Below are 19,905 nucleotides of genomic sequence, written 5' to 3' on the forward strand. Positions count from 1 at the left end.
GAACTTTTTATTTATCATAGGTTTCAAAGAGACACACGGGTTCTTATGACTACCTTCACTCCAAGTTTGTCCCATAAGTTTAAAATCGCTATGCACTTATATTTTTGAAATTGTTTTCTTTCTTTATTTCAATGTAATTCGTTACCACTTTAGAGTTTTTTTTGTTACTTTATTTCAGTAAAATTGAATCAAGACTAAATTGTCGAATTTCTGTCTGTATTTTGAAATTCTTTTTCCTATTGTACACTTGTTTTATACGTCATACTTTTCATATTATTAAAGAAGAAATTTTTTTAATTAATTAAAAAAAATTTTTAAATTTGAAATTTCAGTTTATAATTTATATTTCTGTGATAATTTTATTTATCTCAAATATTTTCATTCCTTTCAATAATAAATAAATATAGGATATATAAAGATAATTGTTTTAGTAAATAGAGAAAAAATTAACATATTAACCTATACCTCTATGCACAATTATTGGCGCATGCCATTCATGAAATAAGTATTGTATTCAACATAGAAGAATATTAAAAAAGAAGTATAGAGAAATTCGACTATAGTTTGTCGAAGCTAAGAACTCCTCCTACCACAAAGTTTGAGGCCGTCTGGTGCTATGCAAATAAGAATGGCGCATTTTAGGGAGGGTAGCTTCACTCTAGGTCCTAGAGTCTAGGACTAACACAATACACCGAAGAAGGAGATTCCTTTTCTGTCGTCGACCCGAGCCGAAAACACTCCAAAACAGTGACCCAGCACCCCTACTTGAAATAGTTATACCTCGAGACCATAGTCACCACCACAGGTCTAGACCATAGACTCTATGGTCTAGACGAATGCATGGGGAATTCTTCTTTTATAGAAACAATATTTAAACGAAATTGTAATTTTTTTAGGAGTTAAAACAAACTGTGCAGTGTGAAAGATAAAAATGAAACACCCTTAATAACTTTTCCTTAAGTTATTGGATTTTAACTCAGTAAGATTCAATCTAAATGGTCAGAGGAGAAGGGGGGGGGCTGAAATGGGCTAATTTATTAGTGCAGACGATATTTTAAGTTAAACCAGACATAAAAACGTACTTTCTCTGAACAAACATACTTTTTGCTGTTGTAAGATTCGGATTTCTTGGCCCTTAAATATGGGGTATAGTAGCAATCTGGGAAATATGGTCCAAATTGTTTGGTCAGGACAGCGGCCGAAAATTTGGACCTTTTATGTTAATTACACTTTCTGTCAAATATTTAAAACTTGACTTCTAAGAAAATGTTTAACTTATTTCGTTCAAAATTTGTAATTTGCCATGTAAAATTACATTTTTGAAGACATGTAAAAATTTGTATATCATACATTTCCAACTTTTTTCGAATTTTAATAAATAAAATAAGAAAAAATTAGAAATTATTATTAGAAATTATTTTTTTCACAAAATTTTCTTTGGATAAAATAATTTTATAATTGTGTAAAGAAATTGTGTATAAAATTATGCACAAGACATTTTTCAGTTTAAAAAGTAACCAAGATAAAGCAAAATACGCAAAAGATGTAGTTAACATGAAGGAGTCCAAGCTTTCGACCGTTCTTCTGCCCAAACTGTTGTGACCATATTTCCCAGATTGCGGCTACCCCCTAAGATATAGATATCTGCAGAGGTAGAAATCCATAAGAAATCCTTAAGAAATCCAAAGCTGTAAGAAAGTGTAAGGAATCCAAATCCATTGAAAAAAGGTGTGTTTATTCAGAAAAAATGGTTATTTGTGTCTGATTTCGTAACTTACAATATCACAAACACTAACTAGTATATTTGAGGTCACCTCTTGGAACAATTACAATTGCATAAAAAGCGTGAAGTATATTAGTACTCAATACCTAGTAGATCATAATTTATTCAAGGTGTTTCGTTTTTTTCCTTACTTTTTTCAACTTATTCTGGTCTTATTCATTTGAAATCGACCAAAATTTAAAATAAATCTCATTGCTACCATGTCCCAGATAACGAGTACATGATAAAAGCTATGTAATTAAACTATTCAAATTCTAGAAAAATATCTACATAAGCATTAAAACATTTTTATTGAAGTACTTTTAGGGAAAATATTATTGCAAGTTTCAAGAATGTTTTACAGAAAAATCACAACTTTTGCTGCCTCAATTTTTTATCGCATTATGTAAAGTATCCTACATTTCAACATAAAGAAATCACGAGGATGTGTTTTTCTATCAAAAAGTTGTTTTTAGCAGAAATATTTAAAATTTTTTTTTATAGAACAAAACCAGTTTCTTGAACTCATTTTTTCCTCATAATGTTGAATGTCATATTTTCAATAAAAAAAAAATTAAGGAGCTTTTTGTCATTTAAGAAATAAAAAAAAAGGTTTTAAGAACTGATAAGATAGTGAAATAGCAAAGTTCCCCGATCTTCAATCCAAACAAAACAGCACAATCTTGATTTTGTTCCTAATTCTCCTTGTTTAAAAATTTTTCCTATATTTAATGAAAGCTGAAATTTAATGACCTAAAATTTCTTTATTAAATCTGTTTCAAAAACTGTTGTCTGTTGTTTTGCTTCAGGTACATAGTTACCCGCAAAATATTTAATTCGAAAATAAAAAGAAAATAGTTTTTAAATTTTTAGTGTTCGATGAATGCTGATTTAAACTAACGCTGACTGCAATTTTTTTGTTATATTTTATTAGTGTAATTGTTTGTATTTATTATTTTTGATTCGCTTTACATTCAGTGCTTTAATAAAATCCTGAGCAGAAAAGTATATTCGTGCTTCCGTCAATTTAAATTTTTTTCAAATTTATCAAGCAAAAAAAAAAAATCTTTACTTACCATTATATCTTAAATGTCATGTAACAAAAAATGAAATTTTTTCTTTAAAATACCACAATGTTGTTAATAATAATTCACTGTACATAAATTGAGAAAAAAATGGTAAAATTTCATGTAAAATTTTATTTATTTTAAAAAAGATATGACTCCATTTACAATTCTATAAAAGTTGATGCTCAACAAAACTAGAAATTTACATAGTGATTGACAAGTACGAAATTGAATGCAAAATTTATAAAAAATTATACTAAAGAATTTTTTAAGAATACAGTAGATCGTATTAAAATCGAAGGGGATCTCACCCCGTGCAGGTGATCGTCATGAGTGAAATTAACATTCAACAACTTCCATTCAGACACTCAAACTCTACATTGTCGTATATTACATCCCCCTCAAAAATGGCAATAGAATCAGTGCAGTCAATTAATATGAATTCGCCATCAATTAAGACATCAGGATCACTGGACTCAGCTTTATCAGAAGACTGCATGTCAGATACTGGAGTAAACCCACACACTGGACAAGAAACATTGTAGTAGAACCAATTGTGAATACACTTATCGTGGAAACAGTGACCACAAGGCAATTGCTTCTCATCCAACTCTTTCAAGGTATTCAAGCATATGGAACAATCAATGTTGAATTCGTAATTCAGAACAACACTATCCAATATTTCTTTTTCAAGAACCTGCAGGTCAATTGATCGCTGGGAGCGAACTCTTCTTCTACGATGAATTGGCTTTTTAACTCGTCCTTTGAGTACACTATGAATTTTATCTGCAGGCCCATAATAATCCGATTCTGAAGTATCATCAACTTGGGTGGAAGGCATATGTGTACTTGTAACCATTATGTTAGGCGTAGGAGTGCTATGTATATCGTCATCATCAGAATATGAGTTAGGCACTTGATTGCTATGGTTTTCAAATTTTCGAAAACATACAGGGCAAGTATCACTGTATTTTAACCATTTGGACACACACGCGTTATGAAAAAAATGCCCACACGGCAAGAGTTGTGGCCAGTCAAGTTCGATATTTAAGCATATAGCACAGTTCATACCTATCTCATAGTTAGCGACAGAGTTCCGCGATATTTCTTCTTCAATGATTGAATTGTCAATTGGACGGGGTGCACGGGTCCTCCGCTTCGGTTTGATTCGTTTCGTATTCGTAGTCTCCACCATTTCGGGAGTCTCATTCCTTGGTCGACGGTTCGAGTCCCGAATTTCAAAGCGACTTGGACGTCTGCAACTCATCATGATGTGAAGTTCTGTGTTAAGGCTGAAAAAAATAATAAAAATGTAATGGATTTTAATAATAATTTTTAGAATTAATTAAAATTATTCTAATTAATTAAAAAAAATTATTCTAATTAATTATTCTAAAAAATTAGAATAATTTTTTTTGAAATTAGAATAAATTATGAAAAAAATCAGAAATGAAAATTCAAAATAGATCAAAAAAATTATTCTAATTAATTAATTAGAATAATTTTTTTGATTAAAAAATACTTAAAATATAAATACAATTGTGGTTGACGAAACAAGGAACTCCCTAAGAAAATGTTTTTAAAAAAAACTTTGAAATCTTGAATATATTCCGGATAAAATGTTTTCAGAAATATTTGAAAAATTGAGAATATGTTTTAAATAATACCTTCACATATTTTAGTCAACAAACAGTTGTAAACATTGAAAAAAATTGAATTTCTTAAAACTGTAGAGGAAGTTAAGAAACGGGGACTATGTCGTGGTTTTAGGAAAGTTTTTAAGAAAAATATATTTATTTGGAACGTGAGTTTTTTTCACGAATATTATATCTGTTCTAAATAGCAAAAATAGTCCCCGTCGCATTTTCCTAATTCCTAAAATCAAAATATTTTTAAGGCATTTCTCCTTCAATATTAAATGGTCTTTTTCTTCTAAACAATCAAAATTTATAATATAGCTATGGAAAAAAAAGTGAACACGAAACATTTATCTAACAGTAAGAAGAAAATTGGAAACCAAAATGTAGTTACATTTAAAATGGTTAACACAAATTTTACCCTTTTCTAATAATTGCATTTAAATTTTCCTCTACGGTGATGAGTCATTCAGATCCATTTTTTAGGGTCATTTTTCAGTACGTTCCAAATTCAGGACGTAATTTTTGAGTTCGATAAGAATGATATTACATAAGAAGTTTTATTTATGTAATATTTAAAGTGAGTTTTGAATGTTCTTAACCTCTCGATTAAAACACTCAGGGTTTCTAATAGCTAAAACAACGCATACTATTTGAGTTAGTTATTCGTTGGAAATTTGGAATGAATGTTTAACTCATAGAAAAGTAATAGCACTATCAATTAGTTAAACTCTGGATTTTGTGTGTCAAGGAAGCTATCTGCCTTTATTTCTATACTTTTTTTTGATTTTTGACTCAAAACAATATATAAACAATATAAATAAATAATATATAAACAGTATAAATAAATAATATAAATTATAATATAAATAAATAATATAAATAATAATATAAATAAATAATATAAATAATAATATAAATAAATAATATAAATAATAATATAAATAAATAATATAAATTATAATATAAATAAATAATATAAATAATAATATAAATAAATAATATAAATAATAATATAAATAAATAATATAAATTAAATATCAAAAATCTATTACGAAAATGAGAGAAAGACAAGAATGGGTATACTGAATGCAACACATTTTATTTGGCTATCGATTTCACATTCAATAAAGGATAGGCCAGGAGTGACAATTATTTTACAAAATAACAATACCGTTCATCCTTAATTCCGCATTCAAGAATTTTGTAAAAATTAAAAAAAAGAAAGATCTCAGTCGTTTTTTTCTCTTTTTTTAGAAAATCTTCATTTATTAGTCCAATGATTTAAGTTTGGAAGTCCTTGAAAAAATTCAAATTAGAGGTCAACTAATTATTATTTTCTGAATCCAACCAATGATATTTCGGATATTTTTAGTAAAAAAATTCAAATTTCACGCTAAACTTGCTGAATAGAACTTTCCAATGCTTCCTTTTTTTTAAACTTTTTAGCGCAATTTTTGTTTATGCAAATTTTACATTTGCATCGACATTTTAAGGTGTCAAATTATAAATTTTGACGCCACTAAATATTTAACGAAAAATGCCCTTTAATATTTTGGTTTTTAGGGATGAGGCATTCGAGAGGGGAGACTAGTTCTGTTAGTTAGAATAATTCTAAAAGTAAGGAAAGAACTGAGTTATCATTATTTGCATTAAAACCCAAGAAGTTTGACCCAAGAATCGTGAAATTATTATGAACACAATGCACTATTTGGAGTTAAAATTATATGAGAAATTTTTAGCATTTTTCGAGAGAATTTTTTTTCTCCACTCCGCAAGAGTATTGAAAAAAAAAACTGAAATTTTTTTTTTAAAAACTCAATTTATTCCCTCACAATGCCCTTTTCTGACAAATAAAATTAAATAGTAAACTATACATAACTCAAATTTACTGTTTTGCAAGAAAACTAACAATTTATAGTAAAAAATATGTATATATATATATATTCAAGTAGTTTTCAAAAAAAATCCTTCTGCTTTTTTTTCGCTGTATTTGATCGCCTGTCTACCAAATAAAATTAAAATAAAATAAATTATAAATACAACATGAATGTGTTTAAATAACATTCAAATAATAATTTACGTAAATTAAAAATCTAAAATTGGAACTAATAAGTTTTAGGAACATATTTTGTTTTGGATGCTAATTTTTTTAAAAAAAAATGCTCAATATGGTGCTCAATACAAAATTGCAGGTTTTGGTAGATAAAAATTTTAAATAACTTTTGAACCATTAGCTTCATCTCTTTTGTTTTGGTTTCATTTGATATAGCGTAAAAATCTACATAGAAAATGAAATATAATTTGCACAGGCAGGTATTTTAGACTCTAAAGTAGGTCATATTAAAAATTATATTTCTTTATTATTCGTATGTATTATATTCTTTATAATTCCAAAATTGCAATCTATTGCCTCATAAAAAATAAATTCGAAACGACATTTTGCTGGTCTTATAATATATTTGAATTTTCTTCCTCTTTTTAAAACCTTCTTCTCTCACAGAAAGATGAAGATGGCGGTTAAAGAAAATTCAAAGAGAAAGCAAAATTTAATGTATTCGACATGCCACAAATTTAAAACGATTTCCATCTGTTCTCTAATTGCCCCAGAATACATCTATTTTATTGAACAGTCCAATTTATAGCTACTAATTGTTTTTCGACAATTTTTTTTAAAAAAAGAAAGACTCCTTCTTTTCCCTTCCGTAGTATGTAAAAGCAATAAAATTTTTACTTCAAATGCATCAATGACTATTACATACATAAATAATACACATTAATAACAATATTGTGAAACATTAATAACTTTTTTTTAAAAATTTATATCATTTATAAATGCACAGTAATCGTTGTTTAATTTTCTTAAATAGTCTTCATGAAATTATTTAAAACTTACGGGAAGCAATTCAATTCTAACCAGATAAATTAAATGATACTGTATAAATTTAAAAAAAAAAATGTTGAACCGATTTTGTTCGTAGAAAAATAATTTCTAATCTAAAAGCCCAAGGACTAGAATTTTTTTCTTCTGGAAACGTCATCATCATTTCTTCTCCACTACGAATCAGTCTGTAAAAAACTCCATTTTAATTTACGGTAAAATGTACCAGCATTTAGGGGTCAGTGCTTTTTATCGTAAAACCCATTTTCACAGTAAAACTTTAAGGCACAAAAATCTGATAAACAGTAATCTTTACAGTTATATTTAATATAAAATCACTGGCTTCATAATTTATAAAATGATAAACGCGATATTCAAAAATTTTTTGATCTTTAATTCGTGTCTTATATTTCGATTCTTCGTATATTCTTCAGGTCTTTATTAATTTTTAATTTAAATTGGACATAAAACGTTGTTTCGATCTCAAGAAAAAATAACATTTGGTAATACTATGCAGTTACGTTAAATAAATTCTCATTAGCTCTTATCGGGGACTTATTTACATTCCATTTATGAATTTCTGTAGAACTTAAATCATTACTATAATTCTAATAAAATAAAATTAAAGGCCATTATTTCTCATCAATTTGATCTTAATGATTCTAAGAGGCCATTATATCTCATTTAGTATCTTTTTAGTAAAGAAATATCGTCTTTTTCGTTGCAACGTAACAACTTAAATGCAATGATAAAAATTGACAATTAAACAGACTGACTGTTATTTAATAACAACATGAAATTTGTTGTTATAAAAATTATCAGAAAAAACGTACTCATTTAAATGAAAAAAAATCACAAGTAAAGAGTAACGAAAATTAATATTAATGCAACAAAATTGTTTTTAAAAATATCGTCCGTAAGGTACGGAAATAGAAAATTTTGATCATACATTATAGAAATAAGTTCATTAAATTTGAATGTAACTATTCTAATTACTTGCATTATTAGTGAAATAATCCTTTGAAAAAAAATCGAATTACTTCAACAAATTTAATTGATATGAAAAGCATGCTAAAACTACCTACAATGGACAAGTATATACTATATTATTGTATGGATAATACTCGCCCGATGGGTTTACTAACAATTAGTTAAATTGACAAACTCGAAAAATATAATTTTTTTCCGGAAAGAGTTTCTAAAAGACTATATAACTACAAGCAATAAAGTTTCAAAAAAAGTTTAACTAAACACAACACTTGATTACTTTTCTGAGTAAAAAACTTAACTTGTTAAAAAAATTGGGTTGCAAAAAAAAAAAAAAATACCTCAAGCAAGCTATCCTCATTTTTTTAAAAAGTCATATATGTTTAAATTAAAAATCAATTCATGTGTAAATGCAGATGGAAAATCGATTTTACAAAAAATAATAAATAAATAAAAATTACATAAGTTATGAATTTTGCTAAAGTTTTAAATGCTACTTTGGATAATGGAATAAAACTCAATCTTTAGGGATACATTAGAAAGTACGATTACATTGAATAGTACATAATTAAGTTTGAACACAATTTAGTTCACATTTAAAACTTTATTTAATTCAACTTAACAAAAGCTATCCCTTAAACAATATTTCAATATGAATACGTTTAACAGTAAGTTGAATTAAATATTGTTTAAATGCTGAGTAGTGAAATAAAATATGAAGACAAGACAAAGAAATGAAAGGACAATGACAACGTTTGAATAAAAATTAAGAAATAACTAGAAGAACTATAAGTGGAATAAAACCAATTTGTTTAAAAAAACAACATAATATCATTTAACTGAATAATATTTTGTAATATTAATTTTCATAAATTCTTTAAAAAATATTTAGAACTAAACACTGAGTTACTTAAATAAGCTCATTTCATTCTAATTAAAAAAAATCATTATATTTCGATTTGAAAATAATTGAAATGAAATTTGAGTTACATACGTAAATTTAACAATTCTCTATTTAACTTCACAAAAATGTCCCCTTGAAATAAAATAAAAAGTGCAGCAAATTAATGAATTCCTAACACTTAAATGTAAATGAATTGATAATTCAGCGTATACAAAATGGAATAAAAGCTAGCTAATAATAATACACCTCAGCATTCCATTTAATTAAATTCTTTTTAACAAAAATCAGTCTATATCTATTAAAAAATATTTCATATTAAATATTGAGCCAGCTACGTTTAATTTTAATACCCAAATAAATTGAACAGAAATTTATTTTAATTCAACTTCACAAAAATTTTCTGGTTAAATTCTATTATTTTGTGCTATATTTATAAAAATATAGCACAAATTACAATTTAATTAAATTCTAGCAAACAAAAATCAGTACATAAAAAAATATTTAAAATTAAATTACACTTATATAAATTTAACTGCACTTTTATTTTAATTTAACTTCACAAAAACATGCCTCTCAAATTAAAAAAAAAAGGCGCAAACTATAATATTAATATACTTAACACTGAAATATAATTTGGTGGATAACTAACAAAAGGGAATAAAAGCTAAATTTACAAAAATACAATACACCGTACAATTTAATTAAATTCTAGCCAACAAAAACCAGCACAAGTTTCTTTAAAAATATTTAAGATTACATATTGAATTATACCTATATGAATTTAACTGCACTTATATTCGATTCATCTTCACAAAAATATGACTCTCAAATTAAAAAAAAAAGAAAGTCAAACTATAATATTAATATTCTTAACAATTAAATATAAATTGAGGGTAAACTGAGGGTGAACAAAATGGAATAAAAGCTACTTCTATATTGAAAAACAAAGGAGTTTTCTTCAGAAAACAACAACCAAGCTATAAATTTTGACAAAGCTTTAATAAAAAGTAGCAAATAACTGGGAAAACTTTTAAATACTTGAAGTTAAATTTAAATATTGAGTTACCTATATAACTTTAACAGGGTTTTCATTTAATTTAACTCCGCAAAAATACGTCCTTTAAATTATAAAGAAAAATGCTGAAAATTCAAATATTAACATACATAACACATAACCGAGAGATGACAAAATGTAGTGAGAGCTACCTTAGTTAAATTCTCTTTTTTTTTTTTTTTTTTTTTTAAAAATCAGTCTATTTAAAAATATTTCGCTTCAAGTATGGAATTACTTAAATTCAATATTAATACCTAAATAAATTCAACAGCAATTTATTTTAATTCAAATTAACAAAAATTTACTAACAATTTACTGAAATAATTATATCCCTAACACTCAAATATAACTTGGCGGGACAAACTAAGATAAGAGAGATAACTTGAGAGTGGACAAAGCGAAATAAAAGCCATTTTTATAAAAACAGAACAAAACATGCTATTTAATTAAATTCTATTTAACAAATTACCCTATTAGTATCTAAATTTAATAATACTTGAATAAAATCAACACAGTATTGTTTTTTAATTAAACTCACAAAATTTACCCCTTAAGTCAACAGAAAAAAACATTAATTTTCCTAAATATAAATACATATTCGAAGATAATATGAATTGGAATTATTATGAATAGGTCATTTAAATATAAACTGGCGATTAACTAAGAATGGCTGAAATCGAATAAAAGAATTTTTTATTAAAATGCAATGCAACGTACAATTTAATTTATTTCTATTCAACAAGTATCAGTATGAATTTATTTCAAAAAATTTCAAATGAACAAGAGGCTACTTAAATAAATTCAAAAACAATTCATCTCAATTCAACTTCATAAAAAGATACTCTTTAACTTAAAACACCGAAGATCTGATTATTTTAACAATATTGTAGACGGTATAAACAGAATGAAAAATGTTTCTAATCTTAAAATCGATAAACATATCATAATTTCAATAAGCCCACAAATTCAGTAATAAAATGTAATAATTTATAAACTCACAAAAATTAAAATGAACCATTTAAATGTTCTTACGCTATTTGAGGTCGGGATGAAGACGCTAATTATTGCTGTAGAATCTCGTAGCTGATGCTCCGTTTTTTGTCGAACTATTCCACGAATAAAATAGAAAATGTTTCTTCACCACAAGATGCTTCACAGACAATTTCCGAAGACCAAATGGTCAAGACTTTCTAAGAGATGTACTCTCAATATTTCAAGAATACCAATTAATTGCACAATAGTTCTTATCTGTTAACTTCTAACCAATCAGGTACACACCCAGCTTCATCCATGTAGAGGCAGTAACCCCCCCCCCCTCTCCATTGAATACAGTTTCAACCCCGTTTTAACAATAAACTTCATTTTAACACCATTTTACCTATTTATGAGAAATAGACTGATAAGGAATTCTACAAGACCTGGAAAGGAAATCAAGTTGAAACCTGGGTAAGGGAGTATGGGAAAGAAATACTTAGATCAGCATCATTTCGAACCTTTTCTACTTAATTTTGCACTTGAATTTAGTTATTTAAATTTTCTTTGTTTGACTATAACTTAAAAAAATTTTAATGATGGTTATCCATCTACGGGGAAATGTCTTCAGTAAAAAAAGACAAATAATAATAAGATATCTCTGCCCTATTAGATATGAGGAAATTACACAAAATCTTTAAGATCTTGTGACGAAATATTTGGTAAAAATTAATTTAAAACAATAAAGCCATGTATTTATTAATTTTACATGAGCACTTTACAACAAATAAATTTTGCAAAAAATATTTAAGAAAGAGAAATTAGAATTTTTAATACATGCTTTTAATTTCATTGAATTTTATTATGAAAAAGCATTAATTAAATAATCTTGCAATGTGAAATGTTGAAAAACAATCATAATTTTCAAAAATCTTAGAGCTGAAAGATATTAAAATAAACTAAAATTTATATTTGAAACAAAATCAACAAAACCTTAAAATACACTGTCATGATTTTTAATTTTATAGATATTTCGAATCTGTTAATAGTAAATATTAATTTTTTAGGGATCGGTAATAACATTGTTTAAAATCGCATTTAAATTTCCCCCCTTTTAAAACTAAGATCTTCTACAAAATAATGTCTTTTAAATACTTTTACAAAATACATTTAAATTAAGAAAAAATTAAATCACAAGAGTTGTTGTCGAGATTTCATTTCGGTGGAGTCACGAATTTTAAATTTCAGTCATAAATACTTTAATCTGTAATAACTGTTAGTTATAGTTTTGTAGCATATTTTCATTTTTTAATTAACTTTTTTTAATTTATTGAATATGTTTAGTATTTTCTAACTACGAGAAATGTGATCACTTGGATTAACTATTTTCAATCAGGAATCCCTATGTGATGTGCGCAAAATAAATTCCGAACTATAAATTAGAAGACGCGGTTTTTGTAGTTTGAAAACAAGACACAGAAACGTACTATTCGTAAGTAAGCACATATTTTAAGTTTTCACATTTTCAACTGAAAAAACTAAACTTTGAAAGAAACTAAACTTGGGACGACGTGATCTTTCGAGATGAATTAAAAATCTAAAATTATTTTTATGGACATTTTGTAACTGTCAATATTACTCAGAGATAATTAACAATAATACAAAATACACTTTTTAAAAAGATGGAAATCACAATTTTAGATCACGTGTTTTTATAAGATGAACCGAAAAACCATGAAAATTTTGGTTTTGACAATTTGTAATTATCATGATAATTAGCATAATTGGCAGTGTTACTAAATAACATATTTTTATTAAGATGGAAAGTCTCAAATTTTGTCCAATTTTGTAGCAGGTAAAGGGAAAAAATAAGAAAATATTTCTTTTTGATATTTGTAATTATAGGGCCAATTACAATAGATCACAGTATTACTCAATTACGCGTTTTAACCAAGATGAAAGTCTCAAATTTTGAAAATGTTATTTATATCACACATAAGGAAGAACTTAAAAAAATTCATTTCGATATTTTGTAAGTGTTAGATAATTACAAAAATGGCAGCACTACAAAATAGCACATTTTCAAAATTAAAGTCTGAAATATCGACCATTTATTTCGTAACAGATATATGGAACAGATATAATTTAGGCGTAATTAACAGTAATGCCAAACAACACTTTTTACCAAGATGGAAATCACAGTTTTAGATCATGTGTTGTGATAAGATAAACCGATGAACTAAAACATTTTCATTCTGAAATTTTGTAAGTATCGCGATATTCAGGGAGTAATTAGCATAAATGGCAGTATTACTAAATAACATTTATTTACGAAGACGAAAGTCTCAAATGTTGACCAATTTCGTATCAAATATAGGGGAAAAAAACGAAAACAAATAAGCAAATGTTTATTTCGATATTTTTAACAATCGTAATAATTAACAAAAATATCAGAATAGCACGTTTTTAAGAAAATTAAAGCCTAAAATTTTGGCCATTTAATTCGCATCAGATATAGGGAAAAAGAAAAAAAAAATATCATTTCAATATTTTGTATCTATCAGGGTAATTAGCAAATAGGGCAGTATTACTAAAAAACACTGTTTTATCAAGATTAAAGTCACAAATGTTGACCATGTGTTTCGATCCAGACATAAGAAAAACTAAAAAAAATTCACTTGGATATTTAATAATTATCGGGATAATTAGGTAGTAGTTATCCCAATTAAGTTTTGCAAAATGAAAGTTAGAAACAAGTCTGAAATTGTGACCATATCGCTCATGGGCTGCGATACTACAACTAAAAAAAAATCACGTTTTGAGATAAGTTGGTTTAAAGTTTTCATTTCTAAGGAAAATGCATAGGAAATGCTTCAGTTTGCTTAAACGAAGATTACCTTCAAATTGAATTATGGGTTGTGCTAGAATTGCTGCTGAAAGAATGTGTATTTTCATATTTACACCTGTTCTTAATCCAAAAATCGGGTTTTTTGAGTTGTGCCACTATTGCAGCCCATGAGCGATATGTTTCGGACCAGATAGAAGGTAAAACTAAAAAAATTTCACTTGAATATTTTGTAATTATTGAGATAATCAGGTAATAATTATCCCAATTAAGTTCTTTTTTACGAAAAATATTTTTTTGTGGATCTTAAGTTCCATAAATTATACAAAATGAAGAATATTTTTTATTTATGCAAAACTTAAAATCATTCGTAATTACATTGTTTGAAAAATTCATCAAAAGCTTTAACTAGTATAAATATGACATGTTTTTTTCTTTATTTTCATTTCAATAAAAAGCATTTTTTTACGTTTCAAAATATTGAGTAATGTACTCTATTCTTATATTTTATTTGAAAAATAATCAAGCAAATCATGCCGATGTTGTAAACTTCAATACCCGAATAACATGAATCGAAAAATTTGAAAGCCTTAAAAATATATATATTTTTATATTTCTTTACTAAGCGTAGTAAATTAATTTTAATATATATTTTTCATACCTATCAAAAATCTATCAATAGCTACAATCAGAAATTTTCATTATAGGATACTTCCTAATTTCGATATCAAAATATTCTATTTCGTTACGTTACGTTAAATAACATTAATAGTTTAAAAAAAAACAATCTTTTTTAACTTTTTAGATCAATAATAGCATATTGGCTTTCTTGAGATAATAAATAATATATAATAATAAATATGAAAATCGTTGCTACATACAAACACAGACAAAGAGTTAGAAGAACATAAAATATTTAAGTATTAGTCCATAAATTTTTATAAAACAACTTTTGTTTATGATATTTTCCTTTTGCAATTTAGTAAAAAATCTCATCTTATCTCAAAACGTGCCTTAAAGCAATTGGATATTTAAAAAAAACATGCCGTTGGTTTAAGGAATCAATATTATTCAATATATGAACAATATGAACAATAATTTATTATTCATTTAATTCATTTAATCACTCATTTTTTTCTATGAAAAATAAATGCTATTTCTGATTTATATATGTAGATCATTTTGCTTTAATAATTCTATTTGTATGTATCTTGAATAGCAAAAAGACCACCCGAGCGTCACAGGAAACTAAATCATTATTACTATTTGAACTAAATAATTTTTGGGAAAAGACCATATATCTTGAAATTGAAAGAAAAACTATGATGAATAGAAATGGTTCGGGGGATTGAATTCATAATTCCTGAATTTACTTTCACTCAGTTGAAAAATGTTTATTGTTATTGTATAATAACATTCTTCCTTCAAAAAAGTAAGAAGAAAGTATGAATCTAAAGTATGAATGCATCATTGGAAAATCTTGCAAGGAACAAAATGTGAGAAGAAGCCCCCCATCAAACTTGACAATAAATTTCTTTAATCAGATATTCCTATTTTTTGAAACCACACAGGTTTCAGGCCTTAACAAAGAAAGTATTTTTATTCCAAGAAGGTTTCCGTGTTTTTTGTGTTTCTATGTTAAAGATTGTTAAGCCCGAACACATCCCATCTATTCAAGTTTGTAGTTTTAAGATCCACGTGTCTTCTGTCATTGTGTTATTGACCAAAAACATTGCAATCCATCTACATTCCCACATTTTAAGGTGCACTAGATAAGTAATCAATCATTACGCATGGCAGATCTCCCAGCGAGTGCTGGTTTAAAATGCAGTGAATTAAGGGTTATTTCCTGCTAGATGTCACTTAAGAGGACGCTGTAACGTGGGACAAACTTTTCATTGCTAATTCTATCTCCCCTCTATAACTAATTTAAAATTTAACGTATAGAAAAAACGAGTTCAAGCAAACCATAAAATTCCTATTTTTTTTTTTCAAATTTCAAAATACAAGCAAATTATTGTAGAATTAAGTAGTTGCTGCATAATACTGAATATATCTGTCATAATTTGTTTTTAATTTGATATTTTAAAAATACACATGCTGCATTTGAAACTTCATGGTTTACATAAAATCATTTTGATAAAAAAAATATAATAAAATGAAATATAATTTTCTACGTTTAAATGTTACCAATAATTAATGTTTAAAATAATTATTGTTATTAATAATTAATGATATCAATAATTAATGTTAACACTCAAAATTAAACATGAACTTGCATTTTAACAATGCTAATATCCTTTTTAAAGGAAAATCGCCACAATATAATGAAGTAGGTAAGTTTTAATTTCATAGGATAGTTTCACAAAAAATGTCGAGGGTCAACTATAAGAAACAAGTCATATAAGTTAAAGTGATAAAGTTTTTAAGGACTTAGGAATGTTATTTTCACATGTATCTAAAAATAATAAAATTTTTTACGCAATCCTTATTTCAAATTGAATTACTAAAATATATCAAAGCATTTGTGTAACTATTTTCACATTTTTACAAACAAAACTGTATCGAATTTAATTTTAGAAATAAAAGTACTGATATGACCAAAAAATCTGTAAAAAAATGAAAACTCAACACTTGCTTTAGTAATAAATACCCTAAAAATTAATGTGCTAATAATTAAGCCACAAAAAGTTCAATATAAACTCCCTGAGAAAAGAAGTTAAGCCAAAAATTCCAGAATATGGTAAAATTAGCTATGTTTCTGGCTTTATGGGGATACCAAAATGCACGAAAATTGTTTCTGAAGCGCTTTGGTATTTATTTTTGGTAATATTAACAAAAAAATATTTTTATTAAAATACTGCTTGGTAGTAAGTAAATGAGGTAAAAGCTGCATATTTTATCATGATACATAAAACAAGGCCTACAATTCATTTGGTTCAATCTACTTTTAATTTTAGTTTTTATATGAAATGTGTGATAATAAGAACTGTAATTTTGAAAAATGGAATTGCATGAAACCGGTACCAAACGAACGGAAAAATTATCGAATGAATGATTTAAATACCCTATGATTATATTTTAATACAAAAATAATTATTTTTTTATCAGAATGGCATTTTCAGACGAATATTTTTCCCATTTAATAAAAAAAATTCAAGCTGTTAATGATTTACATACTTGGCTCCCTGCCTATCAGAATGATGTCTGTTCTGTGAACTTAATTTCAAGTTGAAATTTTCAAATCCATTAATAGCAATAGTAAAATTGATTACAACACTTGCACTATATTTCTCTATAATTTCTTAATTAGACAAGAACTACATTTTTTAATTAATAGAAGAGTTTAAAAAACATAAGCACATTCGTTTGATTCCTTAAATTTAAAATTAAAGATGTAAAAGCTTCTGAAAGTTTACTTGTTTTTTTTGTTTCTTTGCTGTAAAGTTCATTCTAAAATACATAGTGTCTTTTTCCATAGGTATTGAATATGTATTTTCCTTAAGGAATGATCATTAAAATTAAATTATAATAAGCATTCTATTATTTTTTTAAAAATTCATTCTCAGTTTCTATTTGGATTCCATTACTCTTCCTGGTTCGTAATTTTTTTTAACTCTTACTCTTTCGATACATCTATGAAATATGATTTACGCCTGTAATTTTTTCTTTCCTTTCGTGTTATTCCTAGGCCTTCAATACTTAAGAGAATATAAATTTATAGCTATTCAGATAAGAAAAAGCAAAATTTTTCACTATTTTAACTGTATACCCAACAAAATTTATTTTAAGGAAAACAGCGATAATAAATTTATTAAAGAACAGTTGTATCATGTTTTGATAAAGTAATGCTTCCGTTCTTGTGAATTTGACCATAAAAAGTAGAGATAAAAGTACTTTGATTTTATAAGTATCATTATAAGTAACAGTCGGTATACCTCATTTAATTTTAATTAAATAACAATTAAAAAATATCGTAATTCATTGCTTTAAATTAAAAAAACACAAAATTTCAAGTGCAAAGATGAATTCTAGATTTTGCATTTAAAGTTGACCGCTTGAGGGACACAGAAAACTTAAGTATTATTGCCAGTCGGCCATATCCCTCTCATTCGGACAGTGTCGCAGAATTCATGGCCTTTCATCCCCGGATTTTTCAGAATGGCGTTTTCTTAACTGAAACTCACTGATAGTTAAAAGATAGGAGGGGGGAAATACGTTCCCCTTGACTCTGTCCAAAATCATTAGTTTTGAAAGAAGGAGCAACAGGTGTTAACAAACTGCTGATTACCTCAAAACTGCATGTTTCCTAAGAAGAGAAGTTAAGCACCTTTGGTGACTAATAAACGAATTCTGCTTTTTAATTTTATTTTTCCCCTTTTTTTCAATGATATCGCGAAATTAAATACTTATAATATTTTGATTTCACTTTATCATTAAAAAAATATTTGCAGTGTATTACTTTCGAAATGCTCTACTGGTAAATATTTTCTTAACTTACAAGCATTATAACTGTTCACTTTTTTCACTTTTTTTATTCAATCCGTCACTGCATTATTAGTTCTCCTTCAATGTAGGTGGCTTAGCAAGAACTGAAGAAAGAATGGAACAAACAACTTTGAAATATTGTTTTAAATTGAAAATCACAAAATTAAGAGTCAATATTTAAAAAAAAGTGCTTTAAAAGTGGAAATATACCTTTGTAGCAGATTATAAACTTAAATGGGAAGAGAATGATTCTACTTATTGATTGTTGAATAATTTTTTCTTAGCATGTATTTTTAATCCTTTTATGCTTTCATAGAAATATTGTGTGATTCAAATTTTAGCTAAAATGTGCTTTACTCTTATCAAATTTAAAGCTTGTGTTATATATATATATATATATATATATATATATTATAAGGAATAATGTGTTTGACCAATTTAACATTTGAAATAGTATGACGTTCGGAATTTGAATATTTTCAGAAGTGAAAGACACTGTAAAGTTAATTGGATTTCCTCGTTTTTCAAAAAGCTGAATTTGCGGAGTTTTCATCTGGTTAATTAAGATAAATATTTGAGTACGTAAACTTTCTTTGACCATTTAACACTAGAAAGACTGAAATACCAATATTGCCCAAGGACTGCATTGTGAAGGAATGAACAATGCATAAAAAAATTTGTTTAAAATTAATTTTTAATATTTTTGATATTATTTTCAGTTTTATAACAAGTAATTAGTAAATATTAACAATAAAAAAATTATTTGTTGTTCAAAAAGGCACAAAATTCTAAGAAATATTGTCATCATTGTTTTTCTAATTGAAATTAAACAGCAGTCAAAATGACTTCCTTGGACTATCTAGTGTTAAATGAGTTTATTGTAATTTCAAATAAATATGTTGAAATATTGAACTTTCTTTCCTTTATTAAAATTTATCTTATTAAAATTTTTATTTATTTATTTTATTATAGCCTTTTAAAAGCAAACTTAAAGATATAATTTAAGAAAATAAAGCTGTGTTCATTAAAATCTATTTTCTTAAAAGATAAAAAAGGTTGTTAAAGACTATTATTTATTCGATGTCTTATAGTTAATTAATAGCATGCGTTTGAAAATATCGTTTAAATTTCACTTCAGCTCTTTTTTGTAGGACAGAAATATATCTAAAGACAATCTTTAAATCAATCAATTAATTCGGAAATGAAATGAATTTTTTAAGAAGATTCATCAAAATTCTTTCATAATTCGAAAAGTATTCCGGTTAACGCTAAAACATTATCACAACATATAACTGATATAATTACAAA

The 19,905-nt window shown here is 26.2% G+C and overlaps 1 protein-coding gene across 2 annotated transcripts; it reads right to left on the minus strand.

Annotated features, from left to right (window-relative positions):
- Positions 1-2,984: 2,984 nt before the first annotated feature.
- Positions 2,985-11,735, minus strand: LOC147804092 (uncharacterized). 2 transcript variants are annotated; one of them, XM_087151918.1, is made up of 2 exons: positions 11,292-11,735; positions 2,985-4,121 (listed from the first exon to the last, which is right to left on the minus strand). In XM_087151918.1, exon 2 carries the CDS (start codon positions 4,097-4,099, stop codon positions 3,176-3,178), a length of 924 nt encoding a protein of 307 aa, XP_087008044.1. In that variant the 5' UTR covers positions 4,100-4,121; positions 11,292-11,735; the 3' UTR covers positions 2,985-3,175. The 2 variants fall into 2 exon arrangements, with proteins under 2 accessions (XP_087008044.1, XP_087008043.1); XM_087151917.1 differs by having other exon boundaries at positions 11,325-11,729.
- Between the last annotated feature and the right edge of the window lie 8,170 nt (positions 11,736-19,905).

Source organism: Parasteatoda tepidariorum, chromosome 9, assembly GCF_982258835.1.
Source record: "Parasteatoda tepidariorum strain Cologne lab strain chromosome 9, Ptep-v5.0, whole genome shotgun sequence".
NCBI lineage: Eukaryota > Metazoa > Arthropoda > Arachnida > Araneae > Theridiidae > Parasteatoda > Parasteatoda tepidariorum.

Bases quoted from the DNA above. Each gene is read 5' to 3' on its own strand.
- LOC147804092 (XM_087151918.1), bottom strand. From the start codon at position 4,099: ATGATGAGTTGCAGACGTCCAAGTCGCTTTGAAATTCGGGACTCGAAC.